The 27,254-nt window shown below is 50.4% G+C and overlaps 2 protein-coding genes across 8 annotated transcripts in view; one reads left to right on the top strand and one right to left on the bottom strand.

Moving 5' to 3' along the window:
- The window catches only part of LHPP (phospholysine phosphohistidine inorganic pyrophosphate phosphatase), a 93,305-nt gene extending 69,516 nt beyond the window's left edge, over positions 1–23,789 (top strand). For 2 of the 3 annotated variants that reach the window (XR_013930564.1, XM_080403171.1), the window contains one exon: positions 19,298–23,789. Coding sequence is in view for 1 of the 3 variants with exons in the window: in XM_080403171.1 (XP_080259297.1) it covers positions 19,298–19,388 (91 nt within the window). In the remaining 2 variants the exon portion in view is untranslated. The remainder of the gene's footprint in view (positions 1–19,297) is intronic. The other variant, XR_013930565.1, reaches the window with a different exon arrangement.
- Positions 22,696–27,254, bottom strand: part of FAM53B (family with sequence similarity 53 member B) — a 54,177-nt gene continuing 49,618 nt past the window's right edge. For all 5 annotated transcript variants that reach the window (XM_080403157.1, XM_080403153.1, XM_080403154.1 and 2 more), the window contains one exon: positions 22,696–26,513. In XM_080403157.1, the coding sequence (XP_080259283.1) occupies positions 26,184–26,513 (330 nt within the window). In that variant the 3' untranslated portion in view covers positions 22,696–26,183. The remainder of the gene's footprint in view (positions 26,514–27,254) is intronic.

The raw sequence follows: 27,254 nt of genomic DNA, 5'->3' as shown, positions 1-27,254 counted from the left end.
AGACATGCAAAATAAGTAACATGGATGCTAATGCAGATACGTACCTGTGTGTACCCGTGTTTCGGGGTTGGTGCCGACATCTGTGCGGGGCACGTTGGGCTGAGACCGACTTCAATAGCTGTCAGAGCGGAGACCAACGCTGCTCCTCGACCTGGGGAAAATTCTCCTCAATTCCAGTTTCTTTGTGCATTAGCAATTACTTTCAAATGTTTAAAACTCAAGAGCAGTTGCCAAAAGCTGTATTGCCTGCTGAGGAAATGCTCTTAATTTCTTGGGATTTAGATTCCAAATATATGGCTGAACTAGCCTTGATGATAGCTAAGGTTTGGTTTTAGGCAGACTGGGAGTCCACACACAGAGTTGGTGCCTGGAATACTCACACAGCTGTGACCATGCTGGGGCTATGTGGAAATGTAAAAATCCTAGTCTTAAAAGAGATTAATCTTTTCCACATTTCCTGCTATGGTTGGAGGTGATTTTCACATTGTTTTGTTCTTGGCTGTCGCAGTGCTTCAAGTCCTTCTGCCTGAGAATCCCTTCTTGCAGCGATTTTACAGCCTCGTGTATTATGTGCACATGAAAAACGGTTGGTTGAGTAAGAGGTTTCTTGGTTTCAACCAGAAAAGAAATACATAATGTCACTAGAAAGTGGCTTTTATGAGGAAAGCCTCATATATACCATAAAAGTAACCAAACGGGTCTCTGAATGAGATATAAAGGGACTTGCTGTGAGCAGAAGTAAACTAAAACTGGGTCTTCCTCTTTGCTTTTAAGACTTCGTGTTTTAATACCCATGAAATACAAGTGCCCGTGTGCACATCACTGCCTCTGCCTGCTTCCCACTCCCTTTTTTACAACACGGTGTGCAGTCTCGGGGTCACATAAAGTTGTCAGATGCACGAGGATGTTTCTTGCTGCCCTGTCCCTGCAGCAGCGATGAAACATCGCTTAGGCTGGAAAGTGAGCGAAGCTATTGCATTGCTTCAAAACCGTCAGGAGAGGGTTATAAAATTATCATGCCTGTAAATTCCAGATGCGAACCATATGATTGCAAAGCCCTTCTCTCTGTCCTTGTTTAAATTGACTCTCTCCTAAGCCTCCTCAGCATCTGTCTACCCTGGAAGTGCCGTTTTCCCTGTGCTCAATCACGTGCACAGCGCACTAACAGGTCTTTTGAAAAAAAAAACCACATTATGCAACTGATGAACTGTTTGCTTAGGATTAGGTGTCGTGGTTAATACAAGCATTAAAAAGTGTCTCTGGCCACTGTCCTGTGTGGCAATGGCCTCGTGTTTCTTCTGAAGATGGATGTTCGTCTGGTTTGAGTGGCTTTTGGGCAGGACAGAGAAAGGAGTACTGGGCTTTTAAAGATGGAAAGTTACGCAGCTGTGCTAAATATATCAGTATTTCTTGGACCTGAACTTAGCAGGATACGCTGTTCCAGCAGCACTTCCAGCACAAATGCAAGAGGCAGGTTGGCGTGCGAGCACTTTGGGGTTCTGCTTTGACATGGGGAGGTATATCCACGTGTACGGGCGGTGGCTCTGGGAACGCTGGAGCGCAGGGCCGTGTCCGGGAGCCTGCTGCTCCGCCGTGGGTCGAGCCCGCGCAAGGCATTCGGCCATGTGTCCTCTTCCCAAGCACGATCAAGTTACACGCCTCGAGCTTTGCCATAGTAGCAGAGGAAGGGAGCGTACAAAGGTTATGGAAAACAAAACATTAATTTTCTTGACCAGCTGTGTTACAAGCAAAGTGCAGCTTATTTATACCCACGGCATACTGTTCATAAATCAGGCCTGCTCTCCAGCAATGCATTTAATGAGAACTATTAAATGATTTCATGATGTACTCATCATTACCATCTGATAAAAACCAGCACTCCCTCTGAGGACCAGGACTTTTCAATTGCAGCCTTTTATGCTCGGGGAAGGAGGTGCAGGGGAAACAAAGCCTTGGGCAGCGTCAGACGTGTTCTGCAAACGTCTCTGCGGGCACATTGTGTCGGGAGGATTGATCGCTCGCTCAGAGCGAGTTCCGAGTCTCGCAGCTTTTAATTAGGGAGATGGGCCGGTGACGTGAATAGCCCTTTGGTTTTATGTAGTACCTTTCATGTAGAACGTGCCCGATTCTGATCTCACCTCCGTCCGCCAGCGTAACTCACAGCCTTGCCGGCTGAGGTGGGTGTCGCTCCCCGGGGGCATGTGGGGCTGGATCCCAGCCCGCGGTGCGTAAGGAAGCCGGGGAGCTCGGAGGCACCCACCGCGGCCCCGCGCGTCTCCCCTGCTTGCGAAAACAGGGCACGTTTGCTATTTGCGCGAACAAGTTCACAGCAAAGGGACAGAGCCCGATGCAGCGTGGCGTTCAGGAGGGCACCCAGGAGGCTCCCCGGAGCGTTGGGGCTGCACGGGTGACCACAAGGGCTCGTTCCTATGGGAGGGCACATGTGTGGCCGGGGGGCAGCAGGGCTCTATCTGCAGCCCGCTGGACCCCTGCCAGATTGCCAAGCAGGCGAGGCTGGAGCCGCTGGCTGCGCAGAGCCCTGCGAGGGCTCCTTTGTCAAGGGCATACCCGAGCATTAAAATCACGGGGATGGCTAATTTATGTGAGAAGGTTTTCTATGAATCAATGGGGAGGACATTGCTGCCCAGAGGCTTGCCCCTCTCAAAGTGTTTAATTGCTAATCAGAGGCTGAATTGAGCTGCTCCCATTCTCTGACGCTTTCTGTCTCTGTCAATAAAACTGGAGAGGCTCATGCTTTGTAACAAAGATGTTTATCTTGCCTGAATTTGTGGGAAGCTCTAGGAGGCTGTCCTTTCTTACTGCATAGCTTTAATGGGGTAAACAGTTGCTGTTACTTAGTTTCCAGCCAGATTTTTCTGAATGGGGGCTGGGAGGAGGATGCCTTAATTAATCCTTTGGGAAAGTGGTTGGATTCTGGCTTGTTGTTCTGGGTTTGTATCTAAATAGCACCTCCCAGATTCAGAACGGTGAAACCCGGGTCCAAATGTCTCCTTGCATTTCTGCATCTCTCCGATGGGTAATTTTTCTTCCTCCTTCAAGTCACCTGCCCCATTATCCCAAGTGAAATTGTTGCTGCCAGCCTATGAAGCCTGCCTCGGCCAGTATGCCAGGGCATCAGCTGTCTACGAATATCTGTGGACCAGCTTAAATAGTGTTTTACTCCTCCTGTGGAGTAATGCATGGTGATGGCATGGTGCTGGAAAGTTAATGTAAATGTCTCAAGATTATAGCCAACTGAAAAGACGGTTCAAGGTCTGTCTTGTACAAGACCTGTACAAGGTCTCTGTACATTATTGGCTGCTGTTGGCGGGGACTAATTGAATTTAGCTTAGGAAAGTGCCAAACATTCGTTTTTCTACCTGTTTTTCATCATGCTGACAGTCTAGGGGCAGCAGCTGTGTGGAGGACAGCCTTCAGGAGGATGGGATGGTCCCTGCGTAGGACAGCCCCTGTGCGCGGGCTGGGGGTGCGGGTGGGCTGGGGGGGGCTGGTTTGGGTACCCGGGTGCTGGCAGCCCTGCGGGGGGACCCTGGCCGCGGCGCTGCTGGGGCTTGAGCTCGGGGCTGGCTCCCCGCCGGTTCCAGCTCACAGCTGCGCTTGCGTTTCACAGCCTTATCAGGGCTTATCACGTGGGTGGGTTTCCCTTGCGTTGTCCTCTGGAAGCCTACCAGGCTTGGAGAACAAGTGAGCTGGGTTGCTTTAGCTACACGGCGATGGAGGGATCACTCTGTTGATGTTTTTCCCACCCCCAAAGAAGGCAGTGCCCTTTCTTGGGGAGAAAACAGCTGTTTTTAAAATCATGTGTGTGAATGGCAGCATGGTTGAACATTGAAATAAAAGCTTGTCTTCATTAGAAATAATTTTCAGTAGCGTGGGATTTCACCATAGTATTTAAGATGAACTGCTGATAATGATTGGAGAACACCAGTTTACTCTGCATAAGTGTTAAACATTTTTCAGGCCCTTTTCTGTATTATCTGGTCTCTTGGAATTTCCAGAGCTTCAGCCTTCCCTGAGTGGTATTTGCTGGGTTAGCTGCAAAAGCACAAAAAGGCTTTGTCTGAAGTCAGTATGCTGACACGCGAAAGACTGCCATAGGATACAAGCTACCACTAGCCACAGCAGCTGACGAGTTAAAATCAGATTATGGTGATGCAGGCAGAGCTAGCTTCAGAAACTGAGTGGTCACAGGCTGGATGGAAAGCTTTTCTGAAGTGCTGAGTCCTAGGCAGAAGATAAAAGTCTTTCAGCAAACATCATTTTACTTCTAGAGGCTGGACAAGTGGCTTTCAGAGTTAGGAAATACGTTGAAGTCCCTGGAGCCAGGACTCAGGCACATGCCATTCAAAGTCAGAGTTTGTGGATTTGCCTCTAGCAATTATCCGTAGTTATGTTTTGTAATTTCAATTTTGCCGAATGTCCCACGTTGTTTATAACTATAGTTAAAACCAGACGCACAACAGAGACAGCTGCCCTCCCAAGCCACACACCTGGTTTTTCCTTTGGGTTTTTTTGCTTCCTTGTTTGTTGTGTAAGATTTTAAGGCTGCCTTGTATTAACCTGGTTGCCATCCACCCAGCTTTTTCTCCAGTAAATAACCTCTCTTCATGGGTGTTACTTCCCGTGGATCCCATCAGGTGGGAAGCAGAAGGAGCCTGCCCCGGTGTCCTTGCTCGCAGTGCCTCGGGAGCTTCTCTGGTTTTGCTTAGTGAATAATCAAGTACAGGTAACTACTAACCAAATCATATCAGGGTGTGTATCGAAAGCACGTTATCTAAAAATCCAGGGCTCTGAGTACAGGCGTGTGGCAAATACACACCCATGGGGCACCCCGGCACGGCAGCCCAGTGCTGCTCGGGGGAGAAGTGTCAGGATCTCTGTGCTCAGAGCAACTTGTGGAAGCCTGAAGTCCACATCAGCCTTGAGTTTGTTTTAGCATGATAAACTGGGAAAAAAGTGGAAGTCTAAAAAAGGGGGTCTGGTAGCAAAAGAATGAGGGAAGATGCAGAGGACAGGAAAATATTCTTGTGCCAGAATACCCAAAGTAACCAAGAGACCTCCTAAATGTTGGAGAAAACCCAGCTTATCCTCCTGGTGACTTCAGAGGGCTATTTTAAGATGTAGATGTTTTTACTTTGTTTTTATCTCAGAGTTTTAGATCTCCGTAAGGGAAGGTTGGAAAACGACTTCTTGAAGCATAACCAAAGCGAAGGATCATGTGGGTGGCAGCTGCCAGACCTGTGGGTTTTAGGATTTGCACAGCCTGCGGGTTTTAGCCTCCTCTTTGAAAGCTGAATCAATATTTTGTTAGGTTTTGCAGCAGAGGGACGCCTAGGTAGCTTTTTTTCGGTGCTTTTTCTTCACGCTGAGATTCTTCAGCCTGAGTTGGAGTTGGCGCTCTTCCTTGGGATTTACTCGCTCTTGTGACCCGTAAGAGGATTTCACACCTGACTTTACAGAGCAGCGAAGCTGGCCGCTGGGCTTGGTTAGGAGTCAGGGCTCGAGCTTCGAGGGGCTGTGGAGGAAAGCGTGCTCCCACCAGTGCCTCCCCGCAGGCACCAGGCTATAGCTGTTCCGGGGGCACACGGGTATCTTCTCAGGCGCTTTTTTAAAGCGATGTTATAAAATGCGAGAGGATGTAGAAAGGAGACGCAGGTGGGGTTTGAAGGTTGGAGGAAATGCACGCCTTGCGCGTGGGATTAAAAAATTTTTGTGCGTGTATTTGGATGTGGATATTGCTCACCTGCAAACAAGGAGGGTTTGTCCTGTCCCACTGTTGTATTAGGTCACTACAGGACATTTTAAACCTGTACTGGCTAATTATTAAATTCAGATATATGCGGTCATAAAATCCGCAGAGTCTTGCATATGTAGTGAGCTACTCAAACAGCTTATGCCAGACACATGCAATATCCTTATACGTTCGTTGCTTTCCCAAGACATGCCCGTTTGTATGGACTTTGGACAACTCCAGGCTGCCTTGCTGTTTCCATCCAGTGCAAGTGTATGAAATAGGAGTAAGGTGCATAAACAGGTCTGGAGGAAGGTTTTCCATTAGCTGCAGGTAGTAATTTATGGTGGGAAAGCAACAGGCAATTAAACCCCTTACATTGCTGAGCATTAATGTATATTGCCGTAAGTTAGAACATTTCCTTCAATGTTTTACTTAATGAAGATGAAGCCTCTCTCTTTACGATCTAGTAAAGCCCTTTCCACACAAGGGCTTGAGTGGTTTGTTGCAAAAATGTCTTTATTATATTTATATACCCACACAGCGCACACACCAAGCTTGCATTTCAAGCTACTGCTTTGTTGTAGACTGGGAGCAAACAGCAGAAAGGATTGATTCACTCTTCACAGATTGCTCTGTGCTGTCTTGAATGCAATTTGAAAGGGATTGGGTTTGTTGGGTTGTTTTTACCTTTGTAGACAAATATCTCCACCCTAAGATGCCTTGCAAGAATTTAGCAATCTGTGCAGAGAATACCGTCTTCTTGGCTGTTCCACCTCCAGTACAAAGTGATCCTTTGAAGGATGTTAAGTAGTAGATTTTCTCAAAGGTATCAAGCATGCTATGTAAATAAACTTCATTTCAGGCCGGGCTGGGTTACAGAAGCAGCTGGTCCACAGCTAAAACCAGTATTATGTGCCTTCCGTTCTCTGAAGGATTACTCTCCACTTGAAGCTGATGCAAAGGGAGGAAACTAGTCTCAACAGAAACGCTCAGATAAAAGCAAATATTGCAGATAGCAAGAAAGTTAAGCAGTCTCCATGCTGCTGTTCTTGTTTATTTGGGTCTTTTCCTCCTCTGTTTTAAACCTGGAAGTCTTTTTTATTGATTTAATATTTAAGAAAGGTACCCAGTGCGACCTGATCCTAAGAAACACCAAGTACCGTCCCTAAGCAGGTGGGAACTGAGCTGCTGCAATGGCCTTGCTGGTGCTTTGAGGGCATCATTAGAAATGCAGTTCTGTGCTCTCTCAGGACCTGCAGGCTCTTTCAGTTTTCCCTTGGGAGAGGTCAGATACCTGCAGTAGAAAAATCTCGGCTGGTGCCTTGCACTGGAGGTGGAGTCATTCTCCCAGGGCTCCCCTTTCCCTTCCCAGCTCTTCTGCGCACCCTGCACAGCCTGATCGTTGGCTGCTCGGTCTTGGAGCTGGTGACAAACTGGCTCAGAAACCATCTTAGCCTTACAAGGGTGGGTGTGGCAGGGTCTGGGGACAAAGTGATGGCAGCAGAGGTGCCTGGTGCCGTGGTTCTTGTGGTACAGATCTAGTAATGTCGGATTTGTGGTTTCAGGCCATGGTTTGCACGTGTAACGGCCCGCAATAAACTGCCATGGGAGGTATCTAGTCAGTCCCACGCAACCTAATTTAAAGAAGCTACGTGGAGGTGGCCACAGTATTTTTTAGCCATTATATTTATGAAAGTGGCGGCTGGGGATCGGTGGAGAAGGCGGCGCTGGGAGGCTGTGCAGGTCCAGCACAGTATGCAGACCCTGCCTGTGCCGAGCTTACGGGCTGCAACACCCCGAGCTGAAACCAAGCGTCCCAGATGCTTTACTGCTCAAACCCGAATATTGATCAGTCAGTTGTTTCAAATTTGGGATTATTTATTTGACAACGTAGAGCAAAATCCCTGTTAACTTGACCTGGACTGGGTGTTCGCCAAAACTCTTGGAAGACTTCGGTGGGACCAGGGGTCTGCGCTGACCCTGCCCTGGGTGGGTGCTGTAGCACAGGGCAAGTCGGACACACCAGCAGCCTCCGGCTGAGGAGCTGTAACTCGGAGCTGGAAGGAAGTGGGTATAAACCTTGGACTATTTTCCTGGTCCAGGCGGAGGGCTGAGTGCCAGCAGCACTGAGGATTTAATCCTTACACTAACAATGTTAGCTTAGCATACTTTCCGTAATCCATTCTTAAGCGCAAACATAGATGTGGTTTGACACCTTGAAAAATGTGCTAGGTAGCTTGCTCCCTCCCGTGTCCTGCCTGATGTGAGGACCAGGTGGAAGAGAACCGGGAGGAGGAGGAAGATGCTGCGGTGTCCCTGCTGCCTCCCTGCGCAGCTGCAGTCAGCGTGCTCCCAGGGCAGCGGTGCTGCACGTTTCCTGCCGTGCTTCCGAAGAGCTCGAGATACTTGGACGAAGCACGGTCCATAAATGCAGCATGTCATCATTCTTTGAACAGCTTCCCATCTTTGTGAACATAATCAACGGAGGACATCCTGCATCTCTCTGGAGAGAGGTTGCCTAGCCTAAGATCTCCATCGCCAATGAAAAAAGGAAAAGGAATCCGTGGGCTTCCTATTGCTGGTCCGTACAGGACTGTATTGTTTTCTGTTGGATTTAGGTGCTCGCTCCACTGCGGCCCCATACGCTAGCCCAGAGGCTGCGGGCACACGGTACAAGGATTACTTCATTACCTGCTCAGCTGCCAGGTGGGCCTGGTTTTCTCATTGCTGAAACAAAGCAAAAAGCAAAGCTGCTGATCAGCTTCAAGCAGCTGACGCAGGCTATGAAAAATAAATAGCTCTGTGGGCTGCCACCTTTGGGGAGTTGGATGCCAGAGGACCAGAAGGAGCTGCTGTCTGGGTGATGTGCACAGAGCTGTTTTCCTTGCTGACGCAATCCCAGCTTTTATAACAGCCACTGGCAGGGGCTGGGAAGTGTTCAGAATAATCCATGGAAATGTGTTATTTAAAAGAAGAAAATTATGTTGTAGTAGAAGCTCAACATCACCAAGTGAAGGCTGCATTGCTGTAGGCGCCATGCAGGTAGGAAAGGATACTCCCTTGTCCAAAAGCTCATTGAATGCAAACGGTGCTGTATGGAAACGCCTATAGGTGTGCAGGTATTGGTAGAAATATTTCCTAGGCAAATTAAGTCTCATCTCCTTGGCACTGTGGTCGTGGAAGCCAAGGCAGGCAGACATCCAAGGAGAAGATTATGAAAATCTCATTTACAGAGTGGCTTAAGCAAATGAGCCATAATTTGGAATAACTGTAGCAAAGTTTCTGCCTGAGAAGGGGCAGAAGTTTCTGACGAGCATGCCCAAGTTATTTGGGTGGACTCTGCATGCTCTGAGCCCTTCCAGAAGTCCTAAGTCGTGCACTGACTCAGGCTTAGGCTGAACTCTTGCTGGTTAGTGCAAATACGTATTGCCGTTGGTTGTATCAGTTAATAGCACGAGCGTGTTTAGAAACAGGTGGGTTCCTGACATCCTGGAGCGGAGTGAGGTTGGATGTAATACTCCTGTCTGCTCTGGGAGGAGGAGAGGTCAAACAGAGACCCTGCGGAGAGGTCCTGCTGTGCCAGGGTGGCTGTGCGACTGCGTCATTGCCTTCTCCAGGCTGAGCAACTCGGAAGCCAAAGATGTAGAGTGTGCCTTAATTTTCCAGCGTAGGTGCTTTTTTGGCTTCTCACATGAGAAAGGTTTTGGAGCAGGGAGGCACTGGTTCCCAACACGTGCGTGAGTTGGCTGTTCCTGCCCTTTGGAAGGGGAGCTGGCTGCGTGCGTGTGTCTGCTTGGGAGTGGCACAGATATCTCATAGTTTCATTCTCATTTCAAATTAGGACCGATTGAGCGAGCACCATCTGAAGACAAACATTACGCTCCTTAGGGTAGCTCACATTCTTGTTCGGTGAGAAACAGTCTTTTCGTGCTGTATCTTTGAGGGTCTTATTTAGAGGGTTACATTATCAGTGCAAATTTGGCCTAATACTATTTAAATTAAACTTCTCCAAACAGCATTTGACATCTTGAATTAAGACTTCTTTCTTTTATAAGCTGCAAAGCTCCTTTCTTGCTAGTATCTGGATCTACCAGAGTTCTGAGACTTAAATCTCCATGCAGTGCTTTGCAAATGCAGAAGCCGGCATTGATTTTACACGTTTCATATGAATTCTGTAAGCAATGTATTAAAGGAAGGCAGCGACATGTTCTCTCAGTTAAGGTCTTTCGAAGTGCCTCACAGAGTAAGATGCCTGAGCGCCACTGAGCTTCAAATTCAGCCCTTGAAATTAATCTTTCCCACTTTTGTGTAATATTAAGTCCCGTTAATAGCTAATGCATCAGTTGCATTTATGATGCACATCTGCTTGTATATATGCACAAAGAAAACAGTTATGTCCAAATTCTTTCTCAGGAGCGTTTAAGATTATTTTCTACTGAATTGAGTAAGGTCATTTGGCAAAGCCATGCAGGTCATCAATAATTAATCCAAGCAGGCAGAGCTGAGTCTCCCAGTGCTTGCAAACACCCTGTTAGACTGGATAGTTTGGCAGAGCAGGGGCAGTTCTCAGATTTTCTCAGCAAATGTGCGTTTAACTTTGGAGGGGGAGAGGGAGACTTGCTTTTATTGAAAACAGCTGTGCTGTGCTTGCATCGCAGCACTAGGTGCATCCATATGTACAGCGCAGAGCTGCTGATCCCCAGTCCAGCCCCGTCCAGCTTGGGGGCCAGTGCACTTACACAAACATGTCTGGCACATACGGTTCATTTCCACCACGTGCTCACAGACTGCAGTAAGACAAAAGGTAGGATTTATCTTGGTTAACTCTACATAAACTTCATCTAAAAGTTAGACCAGATTCTTGACACCTAACCCTGCCTGTTGGAAGAACTGGTTCTGGGGTATGAGCTTGTCATCTGTTTTAAATAGACTCACAAGAAAAAAATAATCATCTCTTCCAGAGAATATTTCCTATCCAGCCTTGTTATCTAAGAAGATGGGATGAACAGGGGATGAATTCTTTCCCCTCGGAGGGACCTGTCTGTCCTGAGGAGGCTCCTGAAGAGGTTCAGGTGCCCAGCCTGGGCACAGCGTCTGGCTTTTGGACAGGCACCGCTGGGTGAAATGGGTCTGGGCCAGTGTGACGGGGGAAACCCAGGTGACGGAGGGGTGAATGTGCACCTCTGCGGAGGCAGAAGCATTTTGGGTTCTCAAAAGTTTATCTGTTTTCTCTAGCTGTATCGGTTGGCCTAACAGAGTATGTTGCACGGATACTACCAATAATGCCCTCACTGCTTGGGGTGAGTTAAAATAATTTCCACGAGGCTGAGGATGGCAGTCACAACGGCACCCTTCCACCTGAGTCTTCACTGAAGATTCTGATCAACTATCCGTCATCCCAAGCACAGAGCCACGCTGGCTTTTGAGCCCTGATGGCTTAACCTTTGGATTCGGGGTTGGATGGGACCACAGCGGGTCCCAGCTCAGAGCCCACATGATGCCTTCAGCCTGGGCAGAGAAGAAGGGACCAGAGCCCCATTTGGCAGAAGGGGCCAGTTGGGTGTCCCACTGTCCTGATGGCCACCAGATTCCAGCTCTCCCTACAATACCAGTTGTCTCCAGACCACGTGTGCAGCCGTTCGGGGACAGGCAGGCTGAGAACCAGTCCAAAACCAGAAGAGTCATGTGTGCTGCTCCCTCTCCTCCACCATAACGTTGGTACGCACGCTTTTAGTGCCCGGCCCCTGCTGAACTGCTTTTGCTTTACAAGATGAGAGAGCTCTGAAGTTTTGACGAGGAAAATTGCTCTCCTGATGCCTGAACACCAGTGCTCTGCTTGTTTAAATATTTGCTCAAACCAGCTTGGCTTTGCAGTGCGTTTTTGCATGAGGGATTTTGGAGGTGAGGGAAAGAAGTCAGTTCTAATAACATCTCGTGCTCTGGTGTAATCACATGAGAGCATGTAGCCAACAGTACCCTCTGTCCCGATGGCAGCGTTTCGCCTCGCGTCTCCCCATCGCCGTCCTGCCTTTCTTCATGCCCGTTACTTACTTATGTGTGTGGATGAGTCTGTATATGTCCTACCCACAGTACAGAGACTTTCACAACTTTCAGTCTCCAAAGCTCTTAATCTGACGTGTTCACATGTGCTGTGTTTCCTGAGAGAAAATAAATAGGGATGGGCAGAGGAAGGCAGCTGCCTGCGTCACCCACATCCTCAGCGCGGCATGGTCAGTGGCAGCCTGGTGCACTGTATGCGGCAGAAATGGCAGGAATTGGGATCATTCAAGGGATCATTCCCAACCAGCGTGAGTACACGTCATGCCTGTGAAGAGAAGCATTGGAAATATTGGTGTTGACCCTCTCCCGGGCTTTACGTGTAATAGCCACAGAAGTTTGCCGCTGCCAGCCTCCGGCTTGTGATCTGTCCAGGTCACCTCTGCTCCTTTTACTTCTTTATTTTGACAATTTGCTCTCCGTTATCCACTTCCTATCTGCAGTTACGGTCACCACTGCTGACCTCCTCCTTGCTCCCCGACGTGATGTCCTGCACCAGAGCTTGGCAAATGCCAGTTTAAAAAGAGCTGGTGGAGCAAACTGCATCCACTTCTCAGCAGTTATTTCTGGAATCGCATGTCTGTCTGAGCTCATTAGTTAGATCATCACCGTGCAGCCAACTGATTAGAAACAAACAAATTACCACAACGCTCCAAATTAAGTTTTCAACACGTGTACATTTGAAAACTACAAGTGTTCACCACAGGAAGTGCCTTAAAATTCAGAAAAACAAAGATCTAGGGAACACTTGCTAGCATTTGCCAATCTTTTCTCTTTTTTTTTTTTTTTTTTAGGTTATTTATGCAGAGCAATAACTCCTTATCCCCTCAATCTTAGTATTTTCCTGTATGTTGAGGTGTATTGCCTGGAGAAGTGTTGTACCTGAGAGGGTTTATTCTGCTCAGTTACAACTGTAGCATTTTAACATAAATAGGAACGATTAAGACACAAGCCCACAGACTTCCTTCAGGTGTAAGCAAACAATTTGGCTGTTAATTTCTACTTGTTTGTGGATGCTTGAATTTAAGTGACTTGCAATTAAACACAATTAGCTGTTTGTGCGGTTCTGGGAGGCAAGAGAGGAGCAGCAGAGGATGCTGGTTTGCTCTGACACGGGTTTGCTTTCCTGGAGCTCTTGCAGGCACGCTGGCCAGGAGGAGATGGCATGGCAAGGTCACCTCTAGAGGCCACCAACTTCTACAGGAACATAGAAGCATCCTCGGCTGCATGGCTTCTGGTTAGAAGTTTCTGTTGATGGTGCCCACCTCTCGGAGCAAAAGCATCTTCCCAGAAGACAGCAGCAAAGCTAAGGAAGGTGCTGGCTGCTTCATGAGGACAAACCTTCTGCCCTGAGTCATGCATGCCATCAAAGCAGCTCTCCAAAATCTAGTGTTTTAACCACAAAAGCCACTCTTCCTATTCCAGGGAGATCTGTCTGTGACGTGAGATACGGGGTCCAGGTACAGTTCTGGGACCTGCTCCAGCACTGGGTGCATTTAGTGGCTTTGGTGCAGGTTTGTCTCTCAACGTAACGTCAGGAGATGTGCTCTACAGCCATTCATCAACTGCCCGTCAGTGCGCTGTCAGTCATTGTGATTTATCTGGGTTTTCAGTGCCCAACTGATTAAATTGCACATTTCGCAAAAAAGAGAGTTTCAGTCATGGCACCAAGTAAAATTATTGCATCTGTCCAAAGAAACTAGCAAAGGTTACAGTGTCTGTTTACATTCCTCATAAAGCAAATCTTGTTAAACTCTGTCTCACATATTTTACAGCCATGGTAAGAGCCCCTGAAGAATACATACTGCTGTCAGGAGAAATGGTTTCAAGCTTTTTTTTCTAATTTTGTGCAGCAGGAGTATATGCTGTTTAGTGGGGGAGCTAGTGGGGAGTCTGTGTGGTGACACAGAGAGACCCTTGCACAAGCAGGGGTTGTGGGACGGGGGTTGCTGTCTCATGGAAGGCTGTGCTGCCGGAACAGCCAGCGATCGTGGGACACGGCGTTACAGCTCAGGTTTGCCAAAGGATTGCAGCGCTGTACCCTGGCATGTGAGATCACTTGTCTTTTTCAAGCCTGGATGCCTTGCTTTGGCCCTGCGTGGTGTTTTTCCTACCCATTTCCATTTCTAAAGAACTATGTAAAAGCTATTTTTAACCTGTGATACTAATCATGTCTTGATCAATCCCCATCTGCTCCTGCTCTCTGCAGTCAAGTTTCAGCAGGTCTCTGAGCTGGATTTTGGGGATGTTTCCATCATTGTGACCATGATTGTCCATGTCTGCTACCTCCACTTGGGCTTTTATCTCCTAAATATTTTGTCCACGCAGTAATCCAGCTGTTTCCTATTTGTTCTCCATATGTTTTGTTGGAAATAAGTGTGAGCAAGGTGCTGAGAAAATCATTCCAACTGGTACGTGGAGTTTCCTAGCACAGCATGACGTGAGGTTTTGGTGCTCAGGCACCCCCCCTCTCCTTGCTCCCGGTGGGACAGTTGGCTCCCAGCTTGGCAGGACACCTCCGGCACCCAGCCATATGCTTTGCTTTGCAGATGCTCTGCAGCTCCCGTTCCCTTTGCAGAAGTGGTCCCCCATGTGAGCGCCATTCGGAGCTGGCTGCCAGCAGCAGCCGATGCCCGCCTCAGCCCACAGGCTAAACCTGGATACCAGCTGGTATGGGAGAGAAAATGGTTAACTCAAAGCCCATGTTTTTTTGGAGCATCTTTTTACTTAGCAGTGCTCTCTTCTGCATGTGTTTGCTTCATTTGCTGTAAAGCCCCCTGGTAGTCCCTGCGAAGGACTGTGCAAACCGGTGTAGATCTGTTCATACCTCAAATACCCAATTACATCTGGGTGAACCATTGCAGAAAATTGCGTGGTAGGTTGGGGCAATTCAAGACCATTCCTGATAGCTGAGTCTAGGTAGGGAATTCAGCTTGTCAGAACAGACTTAATCCAAGTGCAAATCTGATCCCGATGGTAAGTGAACCCTCCTGTTCTTGCAGAATCCATTTTTTCACTGCCTCTTACGATCAGGGATTTGGTTTGGTGCTTCACCAGGAGGAAGCCATCACTTTCTGCTAGTCAGCAGTCCCGTTACCATGCTGGAGCTTCCAAGTGACCGAGTGAAGAGTTAAAATTGCAGAGCCAGTTTTCTGCAGCCCCCTGCTGCTTCCTTGATGTCTCAGACTGAAGCATTGATCTGAACTAACCAGTTTTGTATGGGCGGAGGATCTGGCTCGGAGCACATGGGGCTATAGATAGCTGCTCAGCTTCTGCAGCGCTGACAGTGATAAATGGTCCCTGGGAGAAGAGGATGTTTAGTCATCTCCCGAGAACCATTTGATGGACGTAACTACCAAGCCTCAAGACCTCGTCCATGTTGCATTACGCTAAAGATACTTCATATCTTTGATGTGCTGTAATGCACCGATCGTTTTGGATGGCTTTTTCTTTTGAAGAACATAGTCTAACACGGCTCTGTGCACAGAACGGCAGGCACCGATCGTGTCCTTGCAGGGACCAAGAAGGACCACCCTGGATCTCAGAGGGTCCCTGGGCTAAGCCGCTTCTTTCCCTGACCACTTCATAGACCCACAAGGCGGCCACCAAGAGGCCACGCAGAAATGAAGCGCCGCGTTTCACAGCTGTCGTGGCCAGCTTGGGCTGGAAGATGTTCCTGGTGTACGCATCCGGGCTGCGTGGCTTCCCACTCCAAGGAGTCCTGCTTTACTGAAGAAAGTGTTTCCCAAGGCTATAGTTGATTTTTCACCAGCAAAGTTTGTGCAGTGGCCAAGATTGCTGACAGCTCAATATTCAGCTACAGAACATAATTTTCTGTCATTTTGATTTATGTTCTTCCCTGCAACCGGAGTCCCATGTGAAAAAAAATAAAAATCAGAAGGAGTTTATCTTAAAGTTAGCTCAATGCAAGTTTATTCTTCAACTGACCTAGCAAATTGAAGACATTTTTAGGGGATTTTTTTATTTATTTCTGGAATATGAAAGAGAAAAGTACCACAAAGTGACCTCCGCTGTCAGTTTTGTGGCCTGCTGTTGTGATGCCTGCCGTCGTGCAGTGCAAAGGGGATCAGTGTCACCCAAAGAGAAGCCAAACTGGAACCATGAGAGCAGGATCTGCCCTTGGCTGGGGTTCTCGCCTGCACACAACGGCCCTGTCCAGGGAGGCTCTGACGCACCGAAGCAATACCCAGGGCATCAGGGCTGAGGTCCAGAGCAGCACTCCACTCCAGGGTATCTTAAAACCCTCAGCAGCTGGGCTGTTCTCCAGGGGAAAAGCCTGACATCCCCCAGGGGAGAGGCTGGTGGAGAGCCACGGTCTCCGCTCCCTTCGGACGGCAGAAGAAGGGCTCATCCTCCAGCATCTTGGGTTTGCCCGGAGGTTTTATGGCACAGCTCTCTCCTCTGCCTTACTTCTGGCACCCAGGCTTGGGCTCCCGAATTGTTTCGCTACATTTGGAGCATTGCTTCTTGGCATTAGCGTTTGGGGATTATTGCTTGCAGTTTCCTTTCGACAGAAAAGGAAATTTTTATTGCTTAAAAGAGCAATACTGAGCTGGGGGTGGGGGGGCGGGGGAACCCAGTTGGAGTTTTTCCAGAAAAACCAACTTGGCTATTTGTGTGCAGTTGGGTGAGCTACAAAGCGTTCTGTAAGACAAAGCAAGAGGCCACATGAAACAGCTCTTGAGGTGGCACTGACAGGAAGAAAAAAGCTCCTAGCACAGCCCTAGGAAAAGGCAAGGAAGCAGGGAAGTGTGTTTTAGTCCAGTTCTCTGCTTTCCTACAGAGTTCAGACGATTTAATTTACTGCATTCCCCCCCCCAGCAGCGATGAGCATATAGGTTATCCAAGGCATATGACATGTCTCAAAAATATAACTGCAAACTGCCGTGGGCTGAAACGGGGTACACTTTCCAGCCCAGGGGTAGGGATGCCTGGTGTGGGGACAGTGCAGTGTCAGGGGGTCGGTCCCCACCACGGCGGGGAAGCGGGGTGCTGCCCGGAGCTGGGCAGGCAGGGGAGACGCCTGCTGAAGCTGCCGGGCTTTGCTGCACCCCGTCTGTTTATGGGGAGGCATCTGCTGCATAAGGGCTGTGTATCCCGCTCGTTTTCTTCTGGATAATGCTGGTAAAGTATTAGTAAAAACATTTGAAACCCTTGTGAGCGAGGCCGTCTGCAGCATGGGCGGCAGAAGAGCACTTTAGGGTTCCCCGTGTGACCCTGTAGGGTATCGGGCTGCAAAGCAGAAGAGAACTAATTGGCCCTGGATGAATAGCAGGGGTGCAGCAGATAAAAATGAAGCCCGTGTCCACCCCAGCAGTCCCGAGGGGCTGCTGTGCAACCTGCCAGGGGGTACCCAGGGCTCCCCGGGAGCTGAGGTGGGTTCTGACAGGGACCTCGCTGCAGTTGGTGGCTGCCCAGTCTGTGCGTTGTGGTCGCGTGTTACTTGGGCAAAGGGGTAAAAATACCTTTTTCCCTGGTCTGCTTTACCCCCTTCTCCTCCTCCGCACCCATTGAGTGTACACAGGGCATTTCCTTGATGACTGGCACCTCACAGCTGAGTTGTTACCGTTGGATTTCTCTGTAGTCAGCACAGATACCAATCACTAAACCCTTTTAATAGATCAAAGAGTGCTGTGTAATTGACAATTTCTTGTAGAAGCGTTTGTTTCAAGCAGTTCTTAAAATTTTCTCCTAAAGCATAAGCTAAGAAAGAAACATCTGTCAGGGTGTAAAATGGAAAGAAGTTTTGTTCATTACTTTTTTTTAGACCTCCACTCGAATTAAAAATGATTGCCAAGAAATCAGTATTTTACCCACACACACTCCCCCCCGCACACACACACCCCCTCCCCGATATTTCTGTATTCATAAAAGCCACTTGGTTAAATCAGGGGGTGAGCAATCGTCACCACCTGAGGGATGGATACATACCAGATTTTTACTTGGTTTATATTTAAAGTTTTTCTCCATTTTGCATTATAATTTCTTTAGTTAAGGAAAAACTAAACCCCATCATAATTATGGTTCTTACTGCACCCTAGCCCTGCAACAAGCTAGAACTTGGATAATTAAATAAAAAAACCCATGGAATAACCTTCCACCTTTTAAATAAGATGCTTTTATGACAGCGAGCAGCAATGTAGGGCCCGTTTCATGGAGCCATCGTCTTTGGGCCAGAGGTGGCTTTGCAGGTGACACAAGGAAAGCTGAACATCAGTGCCTTTTATTTTTCCCAGTTGCATACTGTAACGTTGCAGCAAGTGAAATCTCGAGCAGTGTGGACTCCCAGAAGGGGCCGTGCCTTTGCGAGGAGCTCGTGTGCTCGGACATGAAGAGCACGGCTGGAAAATGAACAGAAAGGAGAGAGCCCTGGGGAGCTTCAGTGCTGGACTGAAGAAAGGATTTGGTACTTGTACAGACAAGGGCTCACCAAATTCTGCACATCATTAATAATAATAATACTGATCTCTCTGCCTCCCATGCATCCGATGGGAAATGCATCTTCCCCATTGGGGAGTGGCCAGTGCTAAATAAAGGTTTGCCCTTTACAGGGAGCGAGAGAGAGAGGAGGTGGATCTTGGGGGTCTCATCTCTTCCCTAAAGGGAAGTCATTAAGCGTATAAAATACATATGTTTCCTCTTCAGCAGCTGTTGGGTTTCTCAGCCCAAGAGCCACAACAGGACCACAAGGTTTGGAAAAATTTTTGCCTCCCACATCTGCCCCTGTCCCCACCAGCAGCGCCGCTGAATCAGTAAAATAGGATTGTGCGTCTGCGCCTTGTTAGGCCAGTACCTCTAATTAAATCGTTGGCAAAAAAATGGCTGCAGGCCACCCTGCTTTGGGGTGGTGACTCGTGGCGGAGGCCGAGTCTGACCCTTTTCGTGGTAGTGTCTGAAACCACGGCTGCTGGATTTCAAGCAGATGGTGGTCCTGCAAAATCAGATGCTGGCTGAGCCTCCCCATTCACTGAAGCTGTGTACAGACCTTTCATGTCTCTAGGTTGGACGAGAGTTCTTCCTTGCTTTGCCTATTTCTAGAAAAAATCATGGGAGAATGATTATTTGCACTGGTTTGTAGGGTCTTGGGCTTGCAGTGAGCTGTCCTCCCAGCAGTCCCTGTCCGATACTGCTGTTGCCTGAATGAAGAGGTACCACGTAAAATGCAGTGCATTAATTTGCATTAGTTAGTTAACGATGGAGATTGTCTTCCATGCAAGCCTTCGCAAAGTTTCGCCCAGCTTAGTTGCACAGGGGCATGCTGAAAAAACCCTGGCTGTGGGGGAGGTAGGGAGAGAGGAGCAAAAAGGAGAAGAAAAAAACCAGAACAGGGAGGAATGTGAAACCCAGGCTCACCCAAGGGTGCTCATCTGGGTCCACCTCGGTGCTGCCCCGGGCTCTGCGAGGACATGGGCCCTCGGTGGGAGCTTGTCCTTGCTCAGCCATGCCCTTCTGTTTCCTCTGCAGGCCCTGCGATGAAAACCACCCCCACGTGAAGCCTGACGCGTACGTGAACAACCTTGCCGAAGCGGTTGACGTTATCCTCCAGCAGCTGTAAAACTGAGGGTGCGGTGGGCGACGGGCAGGAGCGGGATCGAAGCCCTTCACGCAGCCCCTCCACGGGGCTCCTTGTCCTCTCCCACCTCCACCTGACGTGAACAGACCCAGCCTTGCCTGGGCTGGTGGATGCCAGCGTTCCTAAATATTTCACGTTAACGGTACTAAAATGACCTGCTGACCTCCTGGAAGGGAGCACCGAACGTGCTGTCCTCCATCATGCCTTGAATGCCTTCCCCTTGGTGCCGTGCCCTGCCAAAAGTCTTTCCCAAAAGGGCCGGGCTTCTCCCCAGCCGGGGCTCAGCCTTGTCTGCCCGAGGGGAGCCCTGGGGGCGGTGGGGGGGCTCTGCCTCCTCCGGGCGATGCTGGGGGGGCTGCACCCCTTTTGCTCACACCAGGGACCCAGCCTGGAGGTGCCTGGGTGGGAAACGGGGGACCTGGCACCCCTTCATGAACAGGCTGTTCTGGTTAACTCGCCCACGCTGCACCTTTTGGGGTGCCTGAGATCACAGAACCACAGAATTGTAGAATCATGTGGGTTGGCAGGGACCCTTAAGGTCATCAAGTCCAACTGCTGAGCCAGGACTGGCAAGCCCACCGCTAACCGGTGTCACTGGGAGATGGGAGGGGGCTGTCCCCGCGGGGTGACGGAGGCCAGCAAGCCCCCGGCACGGGTGCGCCGGCCCAGCCTGGCTCTGCGGGGTGCCGTGGGTGCCCCTCGCTGTGGGCAGCACAAACCCTGGGGAGTGGGACAGCCCCTGCTCCCCTGGGAAGCCAGTAACCCTGTTCCGCCGTGGTTAACCCCTCCCTGGCCCCGGCCCGGGGTCACATTATGCGAATATCAGAAACGCTGTGACACATTATGGAATAACTGCGTCGTCCTGTCAAGAATAAACCCCATCCTGTGGATCCGGCCTGTTCGTCATTCTGTTCAGTCGCATCGGCGCTGGCAGGGATGTTTAGAGGATCCGAGATGCTTTTTCCCTACCTGGAATGAGCTGGCGAGGTCTGTGGGACGAGGGGCCTTTCCTTCCCCCTGTGGTGGGGGGGGGCTGGCAGGCAGACGTGGCTGTGGGAGGGGACATGGGTTTCCTACCTTTTCCCATTAAAATCCTGGCCGTGCAGCCGTGGCTTCCCCATGCCAGGGTGCCGTTGGCATTGAGTCCCACACAGCTCCAGCTCACCCACCGGCGATGCTCCGGTGGGCCACGGCAGAGCGGGCAGCGTGGGCGACGGTGCCAGCCAGTGCTGGTGCTCCTGGCTTGAAGTTTCCAGTCCCAGCTGGGAACCAGTCTCTGTAAAAGCACCAGCTCCATCAGTCCTGCCACAACTGTAAGTTCTGCTTTATAAAGCTGAACGTCCAGCCACTTTCTTTCCTTCTCGGTAGTCATTGCTAAACTTCCCTCCAGTCCTCCTGGATACCAAATCCACACAGGCATACGCTGCTACCCGACAGCTGCAGCTACCCGAATGGGATGAACCCGGTCTGTTCTCTGAATATCCCCTGGGACCGATCCTGCGCCAGCACCGCATGCCTGCCGAGCACCCGCCACACCAGTTTAGCCCCAGCTCAGCTCCATCCTGCTGCCAGGGAGCGCTCAGCCCATGCAGGGCTGCCAGAGATGCTCCATTGAGCAGGGGTGGGCAGGGGATACATCTTTTTTTCTAATCAGATTAAGCATTGCTAAAATGAGCTGTGCCCTGCTGCTGGGCATTGCGGCGCTCCAGCAGATCCCCGGGGATTTTAGTTTTCCTCACCCGACAGTTTTGCAGAGCGGCTCTTTGCAGCGTGCGCGGCAGCGCCTGGCCCTGCTGCACGTGGCAAGAGCGTGGCAGGAACAGGGGCTCAAAATGGGTAGAAGAATTAAAGCCGATGGGTTGCTCCATTGTCCCCTTCCCCGACGCTTGCCAGCGTTCGCAGGGTCACCCTTTTGTAGGCAAAAGTCTCCTTTTAACCAGCATGTCAGAACTCTGCACCCCCTTGGGTTTTGGGCAAGACTTTGTGCTTCAGACTGCAGTGGAACAGGACTGACCGGGCTTCAACCTGCTCCAGACCTCCCACAGGACCATGGAAAGGTATGTAATTATGTGCATGTTATAGATACTCATGTATACATGCGCTCAGGCAGCGCGCTCTGGCCACCGTCTGCGTTCAGCTACTGCTTTCTGCATTTGCAGGCAGGAGGTAAACGGTTCCAGTTCCAGTTCCAGCAGTCCCAACAGCAGAAGACAACCCCGGACACTGAAGGACACCGAAGTGATGCTCCGTGGTTCTGGAGCAGCCTGCGAGCGCTGGGAACACTTGTTTTTCAGAGCTACCAGCTGGCTGCTGAGCTGCACGGCACCCCTTGGGGACAACAGGCTAAAGCAGGCTAGGAATTAAATTATAATAAAATAAACCACATCTGGGAAAGTGACCTTAGTGCATTTTTTTGGTCTGTTTTTGTATCTTTTGTCCTCCGGGTAGTGGTTCAGCCAAAGTGTATGGTACCATCTGCATCTGCGCACACACAGAGGATGCCGTAAACCCTGGTTGAACATTAGGGCTGTGACGGATCACTGAGAATTTCTTTTTTATCCTATAATTCTTCATTTTTGTTCTATTATACTAAGCCTATCTCTTCAATCTGATTAAGTTTAGGCAGATAAACATCCTGCCATCTGTCATGAAACTTTTTAAACTGTTTGCTTGCTTGAGGAAACGCAGCCGTTTTCCTTTCTGGTTTACAAAGGCTGTAGGGAGATAATCGCTTTGTTTCCCCAAGAATTAATTTAACACCCCCGCGTGCCCTTGCCCTGTTGTGGGCTCTTTGCCTTTCTTGAGTTTAGATATTATTTTTTTTTAAGAGGTGGGACATTAGCTCCATCCTTGAACACAAACCATAAGGTGCTACTTAGCACTTCGATGTTGATTTGCATTTTGCTGTTACCTCTTCGGCTGCATTACAGATGACAGCCAGCCTCAGGCTCGGGGGGCTGTGGGAGACATCCCCCCCGCCCCGCCCCAGTGCATCACATCTGCCTGCAGGAGAACCTCACCAAAAATGCCCATTTTTCTGGTGCAACCCATGGCTGGGACACCATTCCTATTTCTGACACCCCAACAAAGGGTTCCAGCCAGGGGCTTTCCCCATTCACCCCCCATTTTTGTGACACCCTCCACTCCCCCCAGCTCTGCCCCATCAAACTCCAGCCGGTGCCACCACCCGGCTGATGGGTCCCCAAGGGGCAGCGGTGTCCCCAGCGCCCTGACCCCGCAGCAGCGCCCGGCCACCAGGACGGCACAGAGAGGCGAGACGCCGGCCGGGGTTATTGAACCAGGAAGCTTTATTTACACAGTAAAAGTAACAAGCAATTTCCTGAGATTGAGCTGCTCTAGTGCAATCAAGTCATGGAGGGGGTACGGGTGGGCAGCCTCCTCGCCCGCCCGGGGAGGGGGCAGCCTGCACCGGTGGGGGCACCTCGGGCAGCCCCTCCCCGGGGACACGCACATCCCGCTGCGCTTGTGCAATTGCCAGCGAGACTTGGCTACTACAGGTCATAGCTTCAGAAGGCTTTCTTTTCTTTTCTTTTTTTTTTTTTTTCTTTTTTTTTTTTTTGGCCATCTTCTTCTTTTTGATTTCTTGAACATCAAACCCATAAACGCTGTAAAGCACTGCTACAATCCTATAACATCCTACGTAAGTTTGTTAGCCTGTTCAGCCAGGAGCTTTTAAACAATGCACTTGAAACACAACTTTATTGGCCAAAGAGGCTATGCTATAACGTGGAAAAATTACAATCTATTTTACAAATATTTCTTTTCATGGTTTCTTTAATGTAATCTTTCATAGAACAGGCTCAAAGAGCTGCATCTGCAAACACACAGCAAACTCCCTGCGCGCGTGCTAAGACTTTTCCTAGTAAAATCCTTTTTTTCAGGATGCTGAACTCTTACTGCTGCTGACACAGCATGCTGTCATCCTGCCACGGCTGCTGGCCAGGCTGGGTCACGCCTTGGACGAGCACCGAGTCCCTTCTGTTTTAGCTACCTAGCAAGGAGTAACATCCCTTGTCTGCATATTACTTTAATATCACATTCTGGCAGCCGGCAGGAATTTGCCGGGGTGGGGAGGGGGGCATTACCAAAGCATCTGTGTAATAGGTGACGTCCTTTACAAACCAAGAGCGGGACCCCTGGGGGGATGCCCTGCTCTCCCGCTGCGGTGGCTGCGGGCGTAGGGTCCGCATCTCCTGATGCCGGGGAGCAACGCCACTTCGGACTTTACAATCAACAGGATGTCCCCTGAATCTGAGGCACATACTATATTATATTTAATATTTTTAATTACTTTATTTATATATATATTTATATATATATAAATCCACAAATGTTTTACCTCTACAGAGAGAGAGAGAGAGAAAGAGAGAGAGAAAAAAAAATTTTTAAAAGTAAGGCTTTCTTAAACTGAGAATAAGTACATGAAATCATACAAACCCAACAACGAAATACCCAACAGAACACCACCGTGGCCTCAAAACCGTCGCTAACTGTAGTCTTTGCCTACGCTAACGTGCCCAGTATAAGGCCATGACTCATTGGAGAAGCGTCTTTAGTAAGGCAAACGGGTTGTGCTGTATGTAAACTGAATGCTACGGCTACGTCGAGTACAGCTGGGCAGTGGTCCATTGGTCACCTTCCTACCGTGGGGGGTTAGCATGGCGCCGGTAGCAGCCCTTGGAAAGAAAACAGAAGCCCTTAGGAATCACTGCCCCGGCGAAGCACATGCGAGAGCCCACCCGGAGCTCTGCGGCAGCAGCCGGACATGGATTTGGGTGAATTTGCCCTTTTTCGGTCACTCGGGAGCTGGCAGCTGCGGAGGTGCCCGTGGCCGGCGGGAGCTGTGCACCCCAGGAGGGGGGACATGTTGGTGAGGGGGGTATCGAGCATCAGGAAGACTCAAAAGCTGAGAACTGTGCTGTGGCCGTGCCGCTGCAGGGGCACGTGCCGGAGGGGTGGCGGCAGCCTGGGGACACGCTGGCGTGGCTGGACTCCCCCAGAACGTGTCAGCCAGGCGGCGCCTTCCACTACAGGAGGGCTAAAAATTAAGCCAGGATGTATTTTCTTTTAAATAATGCATCAAGCGACAATTTAAAAGAGCTGGAGGGTTCCCCAAAATGAAAAAGACATCCCTGTCATCCTTTCCACAAACATTTGGGGCTGGCCCAGCTCGCCAGCACCCGGCGGGGGCATGGACGCGGCCACCGCCACGCTCTGCGGTGCCAGGACAGGGCTGATGGGTTCCACTGTGATGGGAGACGCCACGCACATCCCAAACCACCACAGAAAAAGTGCACTAACAGAACCAGAAATGATGAATAAAACCTGTACCGGTGGCTCTCAGCCCTTTCTGAGTTACGGACTCATCAAGTGTTGCCCATGGGGGTGCTGAACCCTGTTATAAACATCATGTCTTCAATTGCTGCTGGTATCGATGACTTTTTTTTCCCTTTCTCACTTTTGCAGAGCTCGGGAAGTAAACCCTGAGCTTGAGGGCACCTGCAGAAGATGCTGCAAGCCACTTGTACAGCTTTCCTAGAGCTTTAAACAAACAAAACAAAAAAAAAAAAAAGAGGGAGGAAAAAAAAATACATGTCCTTCTAAACCTGTTAGCAAGTGGACAGCTTCTTTTTACCAAAGAGAATTAATATCATACAAATATATTGGTCACCATTTTATCTGTGCTAAAAAGGCACAGGAAGAGGAAAAGCTTTCAGTGCTGCTACCTGGATTTTCAGCTTTTTGCCAGCTGACTTTGTCAAGTAACCCCGCGGCGTGCCTCGGGCGCAGCCCCTTCACAGTACGGCCAAGCCAAAACAAGAGGGGGGCAGCCGTGCCCCGGGTAGCAAAGAGGGCACAGCCGCTGGTAAATGGGTAAACAGCCCAGCCCTGCTAAAAACTGGGTGCTGAGAACACAAGCGAGGGTGGCACCAAGCCTGATCGGGGCTTTTTCCCGATGGGTTTGAGAGAAGGGACTGGGAATCAAAAAAATAAAATAGGGAAGGCAGGCATCTGAGCATCCCCAGGCAGCACCTGCCAAGCGCTGCTGTGGATGCCACCCCACAGGGAAGCTGGGCGGGCCAGGGGTCCCTTTAATTCCTCATCAGGAAAAGGAATTTTTTTTTTTTTTTTAAAGAAGTAAAAATCCAGCTCTTACCATTATTCAATTTAAGCAAAACACTTCACTTGTGATTTCCTTCTCACGGCACTCCCAGGGACGTGGGGAGCGAGGGTGGTGCCGGGGCCGTGTGGGATGTGGCAGAAGAACCGCAGCCGCCCCTGCAGCCCCAGACAGCGCTCGCTGGCGAATCTCGACATTCTGGTTCCTCCCCACTTCTTCCAGCCCCATGGGTGGTGGTTTCTCCTTGTGCATCCCTTTCTGCACACGCACAGGTGGGACCCGGGGGAGCGTGGCCAGCCCCACCAGCTCCAACCTGGGCTTGGCAAAAGCCATTTATCTCGCTAAATGCGAGTTTTTGGCCATCCCTGTGCCTGGCTTCCCCAGTCGGACAGGCAGTTTCCTCCGGCTAGCTGATCTCTGGCTACAGTAGTTACAAAGAATTTCAAGATTTACACACGCATGCACACAAATTGCTCTAAATACCCGATGAAATTTTGGCAAAGCTGCTTCGTCCCCTCCGGCTGGCAGGAGGAGAGCGGTGGCAGGACCCCGTGCACCCAGCGCCGGCTGCGGGGAGCCCTCCACGGCTCCGCCGGCAGCCCCCCGGCAGCGGGGCGAGGGGACCCACTCCCTCCTCAGTTGTTTTCTATCTGCTCGATATCTATCTCGCCATCCAGCTGGAAGAGGCTCTCGGCGCCCGGCCCGCCGCTCCGCCACGCCGCCCCGTCCTCCTCCTTCCCGCCGCCCTCCTCCTCCTCCTCGCAGGAGAGGTCATCCCTGCTGGCCCGGCGCTCCTCGGCCCGCGGGAGCGGCGGCTCCGGCACCGGGGTGCAGGCGGGGGTCCTGCCCGGCATCACCTCCGGGGAGCAGGGGGCTGCGGTCCATGGCTGGGGGCCGGGGAGCCGCTGGGATCCGTCCTCGGCCGCGGAGCTAAGGCAGGTAAGGCTGTTGAAAGTCTGGCGGTTCTGCAAAGGCAAGGGGAAAGAGGCAGCTGAGACGGGCGCGGGGACAGGGACCGGAGGGAATCCTGAAGCTGGGCTGGGCTGGAAGTTACACCAGGTGAGCCAAGTGCCCCCCATCCCAGCAGGAGCACTCGGCTCACAGCCACTGGTCCCTGAAGCTGGGCAGCCACCGCAAACAGCCACCCCCCACCCATGGCAGGTCCCGCGCCCCTCCTGCCCCTGCGACCAGCGACGGCATCAGCAACACCCCCACCCCAGCCCGGCTCAGTCCCACCACCATCTCCACCCCACACATCTCCCAGTCCCACCTGTAAGGCAGGACAGAGACATTTGCCAAAAATAAATGCCTGTTTCTGACAACTCGATTTATTAAACACGGCAAGAGAAACTTCAGCCCCTTCTTGAAGCAGCCGGAGCTGGTGTGCTGCCAAACCCTCCGCTGTGATGGCTCACGGCTGTCCTCCCTTATTAAAGACCACACGAGGTCAGTTCTCTGTCCCCTGTCTCTCTAACGAAGAGGCTCCACGGCTGGTTGCCTTGGCCGGGACCTGGATTTACTCTATGTACGGTCACGTCTTCAACACGGTTTCAAACTCCGCCAACAAGAAGCTTGCGGGCATTCAACCTCCCCCGCAGCAGAACGCACACAACCCCTCGGAGATGCTGGCTGCCCAGCAGCACCCTTACCTGGCAGGGCATGCCTTTTACCCAGGTTGGTTTTTAAAAGAGCAAACTAAATCTTAA

Source organism: Falco punctatus (assembly GCF_963210335.1).
Source record: "Falco punctatus genome assembly, chromosome: 9".
Taxonomy (NCBI): domain Eukaryota; kingdom Metazoa; phylum Chordata; class Aves; order Falconiformes; family Falconidae; genus Falco; species Falco punctatus.
Note: the sequence above shows the minus strand (reverse complement) of the source record. Positions and strands in the feature narration are given on the sequence as shown.